This window comes from Glandiceps talaboti, chromosome 1 (genome assembly GCF_964340395.1).
Source record: "Glandiceps talaboti chromosome 1, keGlaTala1.1, whole genome shotgun sequence".
NCBI classification, from domain to species: Eukaryota; Metazoa; Hemichordata; class Enteropneusta; family Spengelidae; genus Glandiceps; species Glandiceps talaboti.
The window spans coordinates 10,873,066-10,887,842 of NC_135549.1; the positions used below are offsets into that span (position 1 = coordinate 10,873,066).

General features: G+C 35.0%; 1 protein-coding gene across 2 annotated transcripts in view; it reads left to right on the plus strand.

Annotated features, from left to right (window-relative positions):
* The window catches only part of LOC144441448 (cortactin-binding protein 2-like), a 57,252-nt gene that overhangs the window by 37,065 nt on the left and 5,410 nt on the right, over nt 1-14,777 (plus strand). Inside the window, exons 7-23 of one of the 2 annotated variants that reach the window (XM_078131034.1) lie at nt 4,381-4,569; nt 4,999-5,098; nt 5,548-5,698; nt 5,996-6,295; nt 6,504-6,621; nt 7,127-7,335; nt 7,594-7,714; nt 8,145-8,314; nt 10,065-10,151; nt 10,600-10,699; nt 11,093-11,254; nt 11,716-11,803; nt 12,300-12,596; nt 13,350-13,513; nt 13,930-14,058; nt 14,119-14,220; nt 14,615-14,699. In XM_078131034.1, the coding sequence (XP_077987160.1) occupies nt 4,381-4,569; nt 4,999-5,098; nt 5,548-5,698; nt 5,996-6,295; nt 6,504-6,621; nt 7,127-7,335; nt 7,594-7,714; nt 8,145-8,314; nt 10,065-10,151; nt 10,600-10,699; nt 11,093-11,254; nt 11,716-11,803; nt 12,300-12,596; nt 13,350-13,513; nt 13,930-14,058; nt 14,119-14,220; nt 14,615-14,699 (2,572 nt within the window). Of the gene's footprint in view, nt 1-4,380; nt 4,570-4,998; nt 5,099-5,547; nt 5,699-5,995; nt 6,296-6,503; nt 6,622-7,126; nt 7,336-7,593; nt 7,715-8,144; nt 8,315-10,064; nt 10,152-10,599; nt 10,700-11,092; nt 11,255-11,715; nt 11,804-12,299; nt 12,597-13,349; nt 13,514-13,929; nt 14,221-14,614; nt 14,700-14,777 lie in introns of both variants that reach the window. The other variant, XM_078131026.1, reaches the window with a different exon arrangement.

Genomic DNA, 14,777 nt, shown 5'->3' on the forward strand with positions numbered 1-14,777 from the left:
TTGTTATTGTCAGAGTTATGATGTATGTTTATTCTTTGACCTGTCACCTCCTGTTGTAGTAATATCAAACACTAAGAGCCACACAAGTAGTTGGAAAGACAGCTTCAAAATCCCTAAGACAGGTTGGACATTTTTAATATCAGATTATACATGGAGGTGAATTTTTTTTAGATAGCTAGATAAAATGATAGTTAGATAGGTAAACTGGAAGGCTTAGAGTACAGTAATTATTTCGTCCAGTTTTTCTCATTCTTTGTGTCCATTCTTTATTAATATTGCATATAGGACATTTTGCTTATTCACAGTTTTTATGTGTCTTCATTATAACAATTGAATGGCAACTGCCTCTAGGAGTTTTAAAATGAATATTTGCTAAAATTTGGATCATGAAATGCTTCTAACAAAGTATGATGTACTACTCATCACATATCGGAATATGTCATTGTATAGTTGTAAGTTATAAATCTACTGTCATTTATAAATAGAGATTACCCGTGTCAGAGGTTAGAAAACAAAGGACTACACTGCTAGCTAGATGTTGCAAGTACATCTACTGTTGTCGAAATGTTAAAAGTGCATGTGCAAGATTTTCTTTTGTTAAAACGTAGTTAGAGAAAGAAGTGATTTGTCAACCGGCTACCTCATGCAGTTCCTCATTGGCCAGTATCTGGTCATATGACTATGAGCAGCAGTTACAATTGGCTGTTAGAAATGATGAGAGACACTGACTGGCTAAGACATGCTTGGTGGCATGGCTAACCTGGTGATCCAGTGCTTGCTGTGAGTTTCATCCATGAATACTTACAATTGACTGTATTACACAGACCATGGTCATCCATGAAATCTACTCACAGTGTGTTGTTTACCACAGTGATCCACACATCAACTCTCATTTTAACAACACTAATATGTAAATGGCGATGTACAAAGCACTAACAAACATTGGACTGCATTGCAATTAAAACGCCAAGGATTGTTACCCTCAAACTGTTGCGTGGTGTGTAGTTATTTCTCTCTTTCTCTCTATCACTCTTAACACTTCAAGCATGTGTCATTATCATTTATTATAACTTCACATGGATTCTAGTACAGTAGTGTTGATCCCAATTGTTAGAATAGGATGCAAAATTCAGAATGTCACACATACATTTCAGACAGTGTATTGCCACAAAACAATGTAAAGTATTGGCATACAATACATTTTAGAAGTATTGGTCAGCAGTGTGCCCTCTAAGTGAATTTGACTGTCACTGATACACACAGTTTCTAGTGACCCACCAGAATTTGCTGTTCTCCTATCTGTGTGTGTTGTTTGCATAAAACAACTGATTTTGCTATCAGATTTAATAAGACTTGTCTTTGATACAGGTAAGAATGGCTCTGTTCTGAACTCGGATCTAATTCCAACCTGGACTTTACCAACTTTCTGTTGATTCCACATGTACACAAGTCAAAAATGTTACATTCTTTCATTCAGTCATTTCTACTCTCAACATCATTTGGGATCAATACTATTGTAACTTTTGCTTGACAATTTCACACAGTGTTCTTGTAAAGGATGGCAAGTTGGTACAATTTACCACAGTTCCTCAAGTTTACCCTAATTCCCTCCCCTCAAAATGATTTTTGTTGAAAACGATAACAATATATCAAATTACATCACCTCTTTGTTTCATACCAGACAAATTTAAAGATACATGTTATGCAAAATATATCAAATTTCTTCTCGTGTACCCAACTTATTACCTTTATGACAAAACGCTGGTTTCTCATCTTGTCTATATGTATGTATGGGTATGTATGGTTTGTCTGTTTCTCCATGCTTGCCTCCACTCGAGTACTTTACAGACCATCACACTCTCAGGTGACACAGATGCAATTAAATTTATAAATTGATTTCTAAGTTTAAATTGAAAACATATGTAAGTTTTACTATTGTCAAGGGTATGATATAGCAGTCTACGTGATTGCAAAAGACATTTTATGATTTCTCAACACAAATAATAACACAAGTGAAGGATGATTCAGATTATTTATGCATAGTACTGTACATGATGGTCTAAAGCTGTTGTCATTGGTCCCAGGTTGGGTTTTATACATAGAACTTTTATCAATGGTCCCAGGTTGGGTTTTATGCATAGTATGTATATCCATATAGTCAGTAAAATTGAGCATTTAATTCATTAAAACCCAGTGAATACAAATTGACAAGTAAAATAAACCCAATCCAATATTGGTCCATATAGTCTTCAAATTGAGCCAGTGGTGTTTACTGCCCCCAGTGTTGAGACAATATCCTCTGTGTCTGGTTGGAATCCTGTTTATATGATAAATATAAAGGTATATCGTCTGTTTACCCCGGAATTCACTTAAACTTCTACCAGTACTGCTTCAATGATGACGACTACTACTACTATTACTACGAGATATTATCATTTCCTGTTGGGCCAAACAGCTATGATACATTTTCCTTTTATCTTTTGATGTCTTGCAATTCATAGTCCTATAATATGTAAATTTTGTGTGTTGTGTGTACATTTGTTCATTATACATGTGCTTGCTTGCATATGTGCAAGTATCTACGTGTGTGTATGTATGTGTGTATGTATGTATGTATGTATGTATGTATGTGTGTGCGCACATTTGTTCATTATACATGTGCTTGCTTGCATATGTGCAAGTATGTATGTGTACATGTGTCTGTCTGTCTGTCTGTCTGTCTGTCTGTCTGTGTGTGTGTGACGATAACCTAGTCTACTGGCATAATTGACTACACAATAATTGTTGTACTATGGATGATAGAAGGACTGCTGTGGCATCACTTAACCTGTCAATAAGCAGGCTAGATTATTTTCACTTCAAGAATGTTTCATATCATGCCAGACCTGCATGGTAAATTGTTGCACATTACAATAATACCACAGTGCAATAGTGGGGGCTAATATTGTTGAAAGATAGCAGTGAATAACAGCATGTGCTGTATGCAGGCGATACTATAATAATAACATAATGTGACCCAATATCCCTGGTAAATTCTACTTTTTGTATATATGTAGTTGATAAAAATATTATATCATAAATGTTGGAGAGAGCTCTCTCTCTCCCTCTAATGTCTGTGGTTATATCATATATTTCCAGATGAAAAAGCAATGAAAATAATGGATGTCAACATTTCTAGAGTAGTTAGCTATACAATATAGTCAATTCCTATTACCTTAGGCTAGTAACAAAGTGGAAATTCTCAAATGTTATCAATGTAACATATATTGGTATAATGGGATACCAACTACATCAATCAGTGTTTACCTGCTGTGCATATGGCGCCATCCTATATGAACTTTGACCTCAGAAACATACTTTCATTCATGGAGACTGGTAATCCACTGTTAAACTCCATTTTATAGTTGAATTTTGTTAATTTCCAACTGAGTGTCTGACTTCCTTCAAGAAATTTCATGAATCTTAAGGTCAGGGCCATACAGACAGATGATGGAAAGAGCACAGTTGTATACCCCATATATAGATGGGTATATAGTTGTCATGTACTTTACTAGGCTAATTTGGCTGTAAATCAAGTAATTTCACCAACAGTGCAATCTATTCATAGTTCATCTTGTTACCCATGTTGATATCGTCTACTTTCATGGGTACATGGGTAACATGGGTATATAATTAATAGCAAATGGTGCAAAAGAAAACGTTATCAAATGACTTAGATCTATCAATGATGTCAAATGTGATCAAATTTGATATTTACCATTTCTTTCCATATCCATCAATCTTTAGAGTGTAAGACACTAGTTGTGGTACTTTAACTACCCAGCTGTGATTTCAAACTGTGGAATAGCAGGAGGCACTATGAAAGATATTATATAGAGTCTAGAGGCCAGCCATCAATCCATTTAGTTTTCACATTTATTCCTTTCAGTTTCATATTAAACTCTCTTTTGCAATCTACAATCTGCTAATGTGTACAATCAAAAGTATTTCTCTAAATTATGTAAATTATCAAATAATCTAAACATTCTCTATTGATATCAATGTCGTCAACCAATCAAAACTTTAACTCCTCAGCACAATTAACCAATCAAAACTGTTATTTGATCTTTGTCTTTAATCAACCAATCCGAACTGTTCTTATTTGACTCCTTTCTTTAGTCAACCAATGAAAACTGTTTTCTTTGACTTTTGTCCTTAATCAACCAATCAAAACTGTTTTCTTTGACTTTTGTCTTTAATCAACCAATCAAAATGGTTCTTATTTGACTTATGTGTATGTCATTGGTCCATTCAAACCTTATGTTATCCTTTGATCCAAAGCATCTGTTCCATCGTTCCACTCCTCCATCCATACAACCAGACAGCTATTGTTAATTGTAGGTACATTAGGAGAGACCACACAAAGTAAAGACAGTGGCAACATAGCCATGCCACCCGTTTATGCTGCAGCTGCTGCTGGTAAAGTGAATCTGTTAAAGAGACTGTTAACAGAAGAAAAACAAGACCCTAATGTTAGTATTAGTGACGGCATTACTCCACTACATGCAGCAGCAGAAAGTGGCTATCAAGGTAAATTCCATAAACTCAATAATCTTGTTTATCACTTTCATTTTCTCAGTAATATACTGAAATCTGCTTATTGATTATTCAGTCAATGCTGTGATTTAATTTTACTTCATGACAGTAAAGTCAAGTACATTGTGCATCTAAGATGTGAACTTCATTATTTTTTGCTTGTCATGTTTGGTAATTGTCTAATGTGCTTTAATTACTTCAAAATTGACAAAATGTTTTTGGCAAGACAGTTCTGTTGGGAGTTAGATTTAGACCTAAGGGAAGATTGGATCCTCGGCCTCTAACTATATCAGAAGATTTGAGTCTGTCATGTCCAATTTACATCTGTATAGCTTCTACCAATATTGATATAGAGAAAGTGTACATTGAATAGTTTTCTTTGCCTTGCATTATTCCTATATGATTCTATTTGACCAAACACAGATTGTGTTGAAGTTTTATTGAAACACAAAGCTGATGCAAATGCTACAAGACAGGGCAACTTTACCCCATTACATGCTGCAGCTGGTGAGGGGCATCATGGGTAAGTTTGTTTACCATGCTTCCACATTTACAATGTTGTTCTAAGAAGCTGAAATACATTCATAAGTTTTAATACTGACAAACTTTTCAGATGGTGTGAATTTCGCACATGTAAGTCAGTATTACAATGTTGATGGGGGATTCAAGTATAGCGGGACTGTCATAAAAATATGTTTTCGAAAACCAAGAAAAATTGTGGTTTATACTTTCCCAAAAAGAAGGAGAAGAAGTGAATTTTGCATTCTTGGCAGATAACATACAATTAGGCCTGTTAAATGGTGGTTCATTAGCATATCTTGGTGCTTCATTAGCATATGAGAATGTGTATACAGATTATTACCTAGGTGTAATTATGATGTTCTCTCATTTCCTTACTAGGTATGTGAAATGTACACCTGTCAGAGTACATTACCAATTATTTATGATTTTTTTCTCGCTAACCTTACTTAGGTGTGTGAAATGTCTGCTGGAGTACGGTGCTGACGCAAGCAAAGCTGACAAGTCAGGCTGGCAACCTCTTCACTGGGCTGTATTTAATGGCCATAGTAAATGTGCCAAGTACTTGATAGACTATGGAGCACAGCGACATGCTACAACTAAGGTATGATGTGATCTGTCAACCATACAAATTTGATGAAGAAGATTTCTCACTCTCTAAAGTTAACCCCCCCCCCCCCCCCCCCCCCCCCCCCCGTGAAATGAAAAAAAAATCCAATAAATAAATAAAATTATAGATAGAAATACTTCTTTTATAAAATATATTTTGAAGGAATGAGTTCAAGTTCAAAATAATATGATTCTGTCAAAATAAGTTAACACATTTTGGATGAAAGGTAGATGAAATATCAGAGTGTATGACAGTTAGTTATTATATTGTTGTATTTGTTGTCTTGTATAGGATGGTTGGACTCCATTACACAGTGCAGTACAGGCAGGACATGCACATTGTCTAAGTATTCTTCTTAGTCATAAACCAAAGAAACACCACAAGGAGAAGAAAGAATCAAATAGCACTGAAATGGTGGACAAACTATCACCAGATTTGGACAAAATACTCAGCGAATCAGAAGAGTCCTTAGAATCACATGATATTCATGATGGCCAATCAAAGGATTCAATGGTATCAGCTGACCTGTTGAATGCTGCAGATAAGGATGGATGGACTGTAGCCCACTTTGCAGCATCCAAAGGTTTTAAGGTAACATTTTACTTCTCTAGTTTAAAGCTTCTCCTTTTTTTGTCAGATTTCTTGTTTTTTCTAGTTGTTCTGAATATGAAATATAATAGTGAGACATTACAAAATAACATTTGTACAACAGAGAGAGTTTACGTAGTGTTATTTCTGTATAGTTCTGTCTCTGGGTTGAATGCTAATTTCTGTGTGTTTATTGATGTGTTTATCATAGGACTGTCTTGAAATGCTTTGTAATCTGAATGGACTGAATATAAAGAAAGCTGACAAACAAGAACGCAAACCGTACGATGTGGCAACTGAATCCTGTAAGGAACTCATTGACAATCTAGGTAAGTGTGAAATATTGATGTATTTGATGCTTATCCAAATGCTTATTAAATGGTGGAAGTCATTGAATGATCTCAGTAGATTTGTCAATCTAGTCATGATATAGTTTTGTAGTAAGACCTCAGATCTGTTCTCGGAAGGTTGCCGAACTAAAGCCAAGGATGATACATCTGGCGTGCAGCTCAGGCAAAAGCCCTTGACAGTATCTTCGGTGTTGTGTGACCTGTGGTCACTTTTAAAGTTAAAGGAATGGGTCTAACAGCTAGACTAGCCATAGTGTTATTTAGTTTATTTACAATCCTGGTGATTGAGTCCCTGACTGTTGTCACAATCTATTGGAAGGTGGTTATACTCGTTGAAGAAAAGCTTATTTTCCTGTAAAAGAATTGGCAAGTTTAAAGTTAACTCTTCGACAAAAAACATACATACAAATTTTGTCTTATAAGTACAAGGTGTCAAAGTTTCTCTGTGTAAATGTTTACAGACTGTTTTGTTTTCGTTATATAGGTGCCAGAAAAGTGAAAGTTGTGATTGACATGAAAGGTGATGTAGCCCCTAAATCTCCAGCAGCGTCTCCCTCCTCTCCAACCCCACCATCTCCAATTGTTGTCAGAGAAGGTGATGAGTATGTGATTGGCTTGGTGACTATAAAACCTGATCTGAGCTGGCCAACTTTTGATGAAGTCATAGCAGCCATATTGGTAGCACATTCAAAGGTAGGTTGGTTGATGTAGTGACAGTAAACATCACTCTAGCGCCCTCTATAGTTAGTTTAAATATATATATGTATTAAAAAACAAGTGGTAATGATAAGTTACCAGTTAATGTTTATCTGTATAGATTTTTCTATAGATGATCAAAAATAAAGGTCAATTCTTAATTTTCAAATGAAGAGATTTAGAATTTAAGAAATAAGATATTAAGTATTATTTCATTAAAATTTAGGTTTAATGATTTTTTTGTCTTTGCTACAGGATCTAGGTGCTGTTTGTAAAGATATGGAAGACACAGATCCTGATACGAGTGATGAGAATAGCAACATAGCTGAGAAAGGACTTGGACTAACAGGAGATAGTATTCTATGCTATAATGCAGGTCTGTATTTTAATTCATTCACACATAGTGATGTCTGCATTGTAATCATCATTCTGATATTAAAAATATACAAAATAAACCACAAAACAAAACTATTTCAGACTGTCAATTTGTTGACTGAGAATCACTACCGTCCACCTATTTTAGGATAGAAATTGGAAACACTGTGAACAGTTACACGAGAAGGTGATTTCTATAAAGTACAAGATCACTCAAAATTGATGTAAGCTTGAATCATAGACCCTACATGAAAGGTCTATGCTTGATGAATCTATAATAGTCTTGTGTCTATTTGATTATACGTGTCTTTAATTTTGTAGAAGAAATGCAGGTGAAGCAAGAGATAAATGAATAAAATAAAAAATAAGTCAAGACTCAGACACAGAACATTAATTTATCATCTGGTTACTTCTTTCACATTATAATGTAGGTACTGTTACTTGGTACCCAGAAGAGGACAATGAAGATAAACCGTTTGACTTTTTTAGTAGTCGTGATAGAGTCAATGTGCAATTGATGGGTCTCAGTGAGGGATGTCTTGATAAGTTGGCATATGAATCTCTGATACCCATACAGACTCTACAAACGTACCATAGATTGGTAAGTTGATGTATGAATCTCTGATACCCATACAGACTCTACAAACGTACCATAGATTGGTAAGTTGGCGTATGAATCTCTGATACCCATACAGACTCTACAAACGTACCATAGATTGGTAAGTTGATGTATGAATCTCTGATTCCCATACAGACTCTACAAACATACCATAGATTGATAAGTTGGCGTATGAATCTCTGATACCCATACAGACTCTACAAACATACCATAGATTGGTAAGTTGATGTATGAATCTCTGATACCCATACAGACTCTACAAACATACCATAGATTGGTAAGTTTGCATATGAATCTCTGATACCCATACAGACTCTACAAATGTACCATAGTTTGGTAAGTTGGTGTATGAATCTCTGATACCCATACAGACTCTACAAACATACCATAGATTGGTAAGTTGATGTATGAATCTCTGATACCCATACAGACTCTACAAACGTACCATAGATTGGTAAGTTGGCATATGAATCTCTGATACCCATACAGACTCTACAAACGTACCATAGATTGGTAAGTTGATGTATGAATCTCTGATACCCATACAGACTCTACAAACATACCATAGATTGGTAAGTTTGCATATGAATCTCTGATACCCATACAGACTCTACAAACATACCATAGATTGGTAAGTTTGCATATGAATCTCTGATACCCATACAGACTCTACAAATGTACCATAGTTTGGTAAGTTGGCGTATGAATCTCTGATACCCATACAGACTCTACAAACATACCATAGATTGGTAAGTTGATGTATGAATCTCTGATACCCATACAGACTCTACAAACATACCATAGATTGGTAAGTTTGCATATGAATCTCTGATACCCATACAGACTCTACAAATGTACCATAGTTTGGTAAGTTGGCGTATGAATCTCTGATACCCATACAGACTCTACAAACATACCATAGATTGGTAAGTTTGCATATGAATCTCTGATACCCATACGGACTCTACAAACGTACCATAGCTTGGTAAGTTGATGTATGAATCTCTGATACCCATACAGACTCTACAAACATACCATAGATTGGTAAGTTGATGTATGAATCTCTGATACCCATACAGACTCTACAAACATACCATAGATTGGTAAGTTGATGTATGAATCTCTGATTCCCATACAGACTCTACAAACATACCATAGATTGGTAAGTTGATGTATGAATCTCTGATACCTATACAGACTCTACAAACATACCATAGATTGGTAAGTTGATGTATGAATCTCTGATACCCATACAGACTCTACAAACATACCATAGATTGGTAAGTTGATGTATGAATCTCTGATACCTATACAGACTCTACAAACATACCATAGATTGGTAAGTTGGTGTATGAATCTCTGATTCCCATACAGACTCTACAAACATACCATAGATTGGTAAGTTGATGTATGAATCTCTGATACCCATACAGACTCTACAAACATACCATAGATTGGTAAGTTGATGTATGAATCTCTGATACCCATACAGACTCTACAAACATACCATAGATTGGTAAGTTGGCATATGAATACCCATACGTCTACAAATATACCAGTATCATAGATTGGTAAGTATTTAGTGAAACTTTGTATTTTCAACAGAACTTATTACTCATCTAAAGTTAGTGGTATTTTGTGGATATTGGAATGCCCATAACATAGGAAATGTTTATGACTTTATTTGAATAGAGAACACAGTTGTTAACCTTTGTTGTTTTCTGTTTTTCAGATTGAACAATACAAAAGTGTAGTGTTCTACGGTCCACCTGGTACTGGCAAGACTTATATAGCTAGGAAATTAGGAGAGTGTATTAAGGTAAAGTTAATGTCTTATCTGATCTACCCAAGTACCAACCTTAGGATCTTTAATTATGAAAGAAAAAATGCAGTGACAAAACAACAAGAAAATGAAAATGAAACTATACATTTTAATTGTCATAATAGTATGTACAGCATATTATTTTTTTATAAATGAAAATCTGTCTTCAAACCTCCTGAAAAAGCTCAGTCAGAATGCATTTGTTTAAAAAAAAAATATAATAAAAAAGTGTTGATATACTTGTCAGCTTTGAATCCCAGTTTGAAACTGAGGCTGTGTTGTCATTTTGTACAGTTTGTTGATAAGGAACTTTTTCTCACTATGTCAATTTTGTTTGCATTTAGATTATTATAGTATCACAATGTATTTCATAAGGATGATATTTTACAAAGTATAATTTTACTAATTCCAAATCTGACATCACTATTTCTGTATTTCCTTTCAGCATAAACAAAAGCAAAAAAGTAACGAGTGTGAAATAAATCACGTAGCATTGAATCCTAAGTACTGCAAACAAGATCTGTTCAAGTTACTTCATTCCAAAGGTATGGATAATTTTTTTTTTAAAACTTACATTGAAAATAGTCAATTTTTTACAGTATATATTGTAAAAGATGAACAAACATTTGAAACTTGGTAAAAAAATGTTTTTCAGTAATCTTTTCTTGTAAATACATAAATTTGCACTCTTCCTGAAATATGTTGGTAAATTTGTTGGAAGTTTGTGTGGAACCATCTGTATTGTATGCTGCTAGAAAAGTGATGATTGGATGATGTGGATGCAAGTAACCATAATGATGGTGTACTGTTAGTATACATTGTTGCCATGGTAATATGCTATATTTCAGCACTTTTGAAATTACTATGCTTGAAGATGGAAGATGTGAATGGATTTGAGTGATATGATTGTAATGATGTTTGGATTTTTTCGTCGATAGGATTTCTTGTGTCTGCTAAGGAGGAGAATAAGTCTGAAAAGAAGATAACTCCAATATTGGTATTAGATGATCTCAGTCGTATCTCATTATCAGAAGTATTTGGTGAATTACTGTATGCATTGGAGAACAGAGGTCCACAACACCCAGTCACTGTTAAGATAAGTAAGTGTTATAGTATTTGGTGAATTACTGTATGCATTGGAAAACAGAGGTCTACAACACCCAGTCACTGTTAAGATAAGTAAGTGTTATAGTATTTGGTGAATTACTGTATGCATTGGAAAACAGAGGTCCTCAACACCCAGTCACTGTTAAGATAAGTAAGTGTTATAGTATTTGGTGAATTACTGTATGCATTGGAGAACAGAGGTCTACCACACCCAGTCAGCGTTAAGTGACTTGCTATGCCATGTACACTGTAGACTATATACAGGTAGAACATTTTAAGTTTGTATTTCACACATTGGTGTACATATGCTCCATGTCAGGTTTCACACAGTTCATCACTTTTCTAAATCTGCAAAAAGAAGCATTATGTTAAACTTCAGTATGTCCCAATATTATGGTATTCTAAGTAAAGTGATTACTTTCATTGAATTTGTCTTTTATCATTCAAACCCTAGGTGAAAGCACAGATGGAAAGGAATCGGAATCTGGTTCCTATTATCTTCAAGAGAATTCCTATGTCCTGGGAACCATGGATAAAGCAAGGTATGATAACCTGTTACCAAGGTATACTTTGTGCCTCGATCTCCACTCCGTATTCTGTACACACAAGGAGCTTTGTACACAATACTCAAAGGGAATCATCATTTAGTTGTCATCTGTCTGACCATACCCAGAGTTTGTTTTGTTTGTGATATTTCTTCTTCTATCTTCAACTAACAAACATAATCACGATAAAATCTTGAAGGAGCAACTTCAAATAAAATAAGTTCCAATTAGCTATGAATAGTGGCATCCGTTGGAATCAGACAAGTCAAATATTATCACAATAAAATGCACTTTTCCATCTGAGTATCCCCAACATGTTCAAGATATCTCCAAGTTCTTCTTTTTTTTCATGAAGAATAAAAATGTAATTTTGATAATTGTAGCTAATGTTTTGAGACTGAAAGTCTTTTCTCTTTTGTCTATTTGTACGTGCATGGTTTTTGCTTTACAAACTTGTGCTCATAGAAATTTGTATTATCTACCAAATTGATAGGTCCACAGGTCTAGATCTGTCAGCCCAGCAACGATTTCGATGGGTGCATTTGAAGTGTGACAGTGAACCAGTCAGAGGTCTACTGCAGAGATATTTACGTAGACGACTCATTCATAAATACCGTGGCAAACTACCAACTGCATCTGATCCTGTCTATAAGGCTGTAGAATGGATTTGTGGTGTCTGGCACAGACTCAATGCATGTCTTGCTAAACTTGGACTGTCCGAACTTGTACTTGGACCACGACATTTCTTTGCATGTCCAATTGAAGTCAATAAACCAAAAGCTATCCTCAGGTAGGTGGTGTAAACAACCAGTATTTACTTTTGATTGGATATAGAACAGTGCATTCTTAAGACAATATATGTTATTAACTTATATGAGGCAGCTTGGTAAGTTTCACAGTCTTGCGGCTAGGTTTTACTTTCTAATGTAGTGAATCTTACTCTTCAATTATTTGACCACAAAATTTGTACATGAGGCTTTCAATTGCAGGAAACACGCTTAAAGTTACAACATGTGACAACTATTTATTTATTTTAATTTTGTTTTTTAGTAGGACTTTTTGTCTTATATTAGCCAGAGGGATGGATGTGGCTCTTTCTTTGTAAACTCTACTGAATTATAAAGAACTGAATTTATAATTTGATAAATCCACATAGGACACTTAAATAAACAAACAAAGAAACAAAGAAATAACAACAACATTTGACATTAAGCTAACTCCTTGTGGCAACAGTTACTCCTAACCATTGAGATGGTTGGGGTAAGGTGGTGGTGGTGGTGGTGGTGGTGGTGGTGGTGGTGGGTGGGGGGGGGGGGTTCAGGGGTGGTGGTGGTAGTTGAACATAAATATGGATTTACAAGATTTTCATCTTTGTAGTAATTAAGATTCTTTCTCACTGAGTAACAGAGTTGAAAGGCATTGCTATAACACTTATCAGAGGATAGTTGTATTAACTGATCAATAATTACATTTCTTGTTCATTCATACTCAAGATAATTGTCATAAATGTCATTAATCGTCTGTTATTTCTCTCTGTACCTAGATGGCTGAGTCTGTCCTGGAACCATGCCATAGCACCAGGAGTGGAAGATGCAGTGCTGCGTGGCTGTACATCAGTCATACAAGGACATCATAAAGTAGCCACCACAGCCCTGTTTGTACTTCTACAGAGAGCTGTTGTACCTGGCTGTCCTCTCTCACAGCAAGGTCAGATTTAGAACATACTTCAAATGGAGTATATTTTGCATATAAAATAGCATAAATAAAGCAGACAGTTGAGGGTGTCAATATCTAGTCGGCAAAAATGTTGTATAACAAATGTATGTTTAATGGTACATGGACCTATAGATTAACGGCACTCATTCAAGATGTTGTCTAAAGAATCCTATTAATGTGATGACAGCTAAAAATATTGATACCTATAGCCAAGATATCTTTTCAGATATTCAGATTATCAACATGGAAATGAAATGAAACCTTAGTTTTTATAGAATGTAAAGATACATGTAAATGACTCATTCGTCTTTCCCAATGAAGTTAAAGTGTCTGATTCCTACTACAGTACAATACTGCTTCTAGTAGTAGTAAAATATTTACCATCTTTGTTTTCTTTGTATCATCAGAGGCAGAGAGATATTTGTCCAGTTTCCGAGGTGGAAGCATTGGTTCTGTTCATCTTGCAGTACCCAAGAAAGCTAGCAAGGCTGTCAAGAAATCTCCAAACTTTGGCTGGAAACATGGCTCATCTGCCAGCAAAAAGAAACACCAAGACAAAACCAGAGACAAAGATAAAGATAAAGACACGAACAAAGAAAAGGATAAAGATAAAGATAAAGAAACTGAGAAAGAAAAAGAAAAAGCAAGCAGCACTTCATCTGTTGCCACGGATACACTCTCTGATGATAGTGATGATAGTAAGTGTGTGACTGAGTTTAGAATTGTAAATCTGTTTGTCTTTACCATAAGTCTTAACATTCCAGCGAAGACTTAAAAAAATTGCTTGGTTCTGATTACCCGACCCCCGCCGATTTTTTCATTGCCAACCCTAAGCTTTTTTTTAAATGTACGGTATTCGAGAAAAAAATAAAATAAAATTGTGAAGTCTCATGAGAAATAGTGGATGCAGAAACTGACATCAACTTAAAAAGACAATATAAAACTGTTCTTCCAATCTGTAATGGCTGTACATCTAATGGGAATCTAATATGGGAATGTTATTACTTTGTCATATTAATGCTTGAATTACAGTGTTTCTCAAGTGATAGTGTATGATAACACCTTCACTTTATTTCTGATTCACCACCACAGCTGCTGACAGCATTAGTGAAAGTACCAAGAAAGCATCTGAAGAAATAGCAAGACAGGTCTTAGAAGCTCTCAATCAGCCAGTCAGGTGATGAACTATATAATATTAATATTAATTTTATAATAATAATAATCTTGTTTCAATATAAAATTGTCATTCATTATC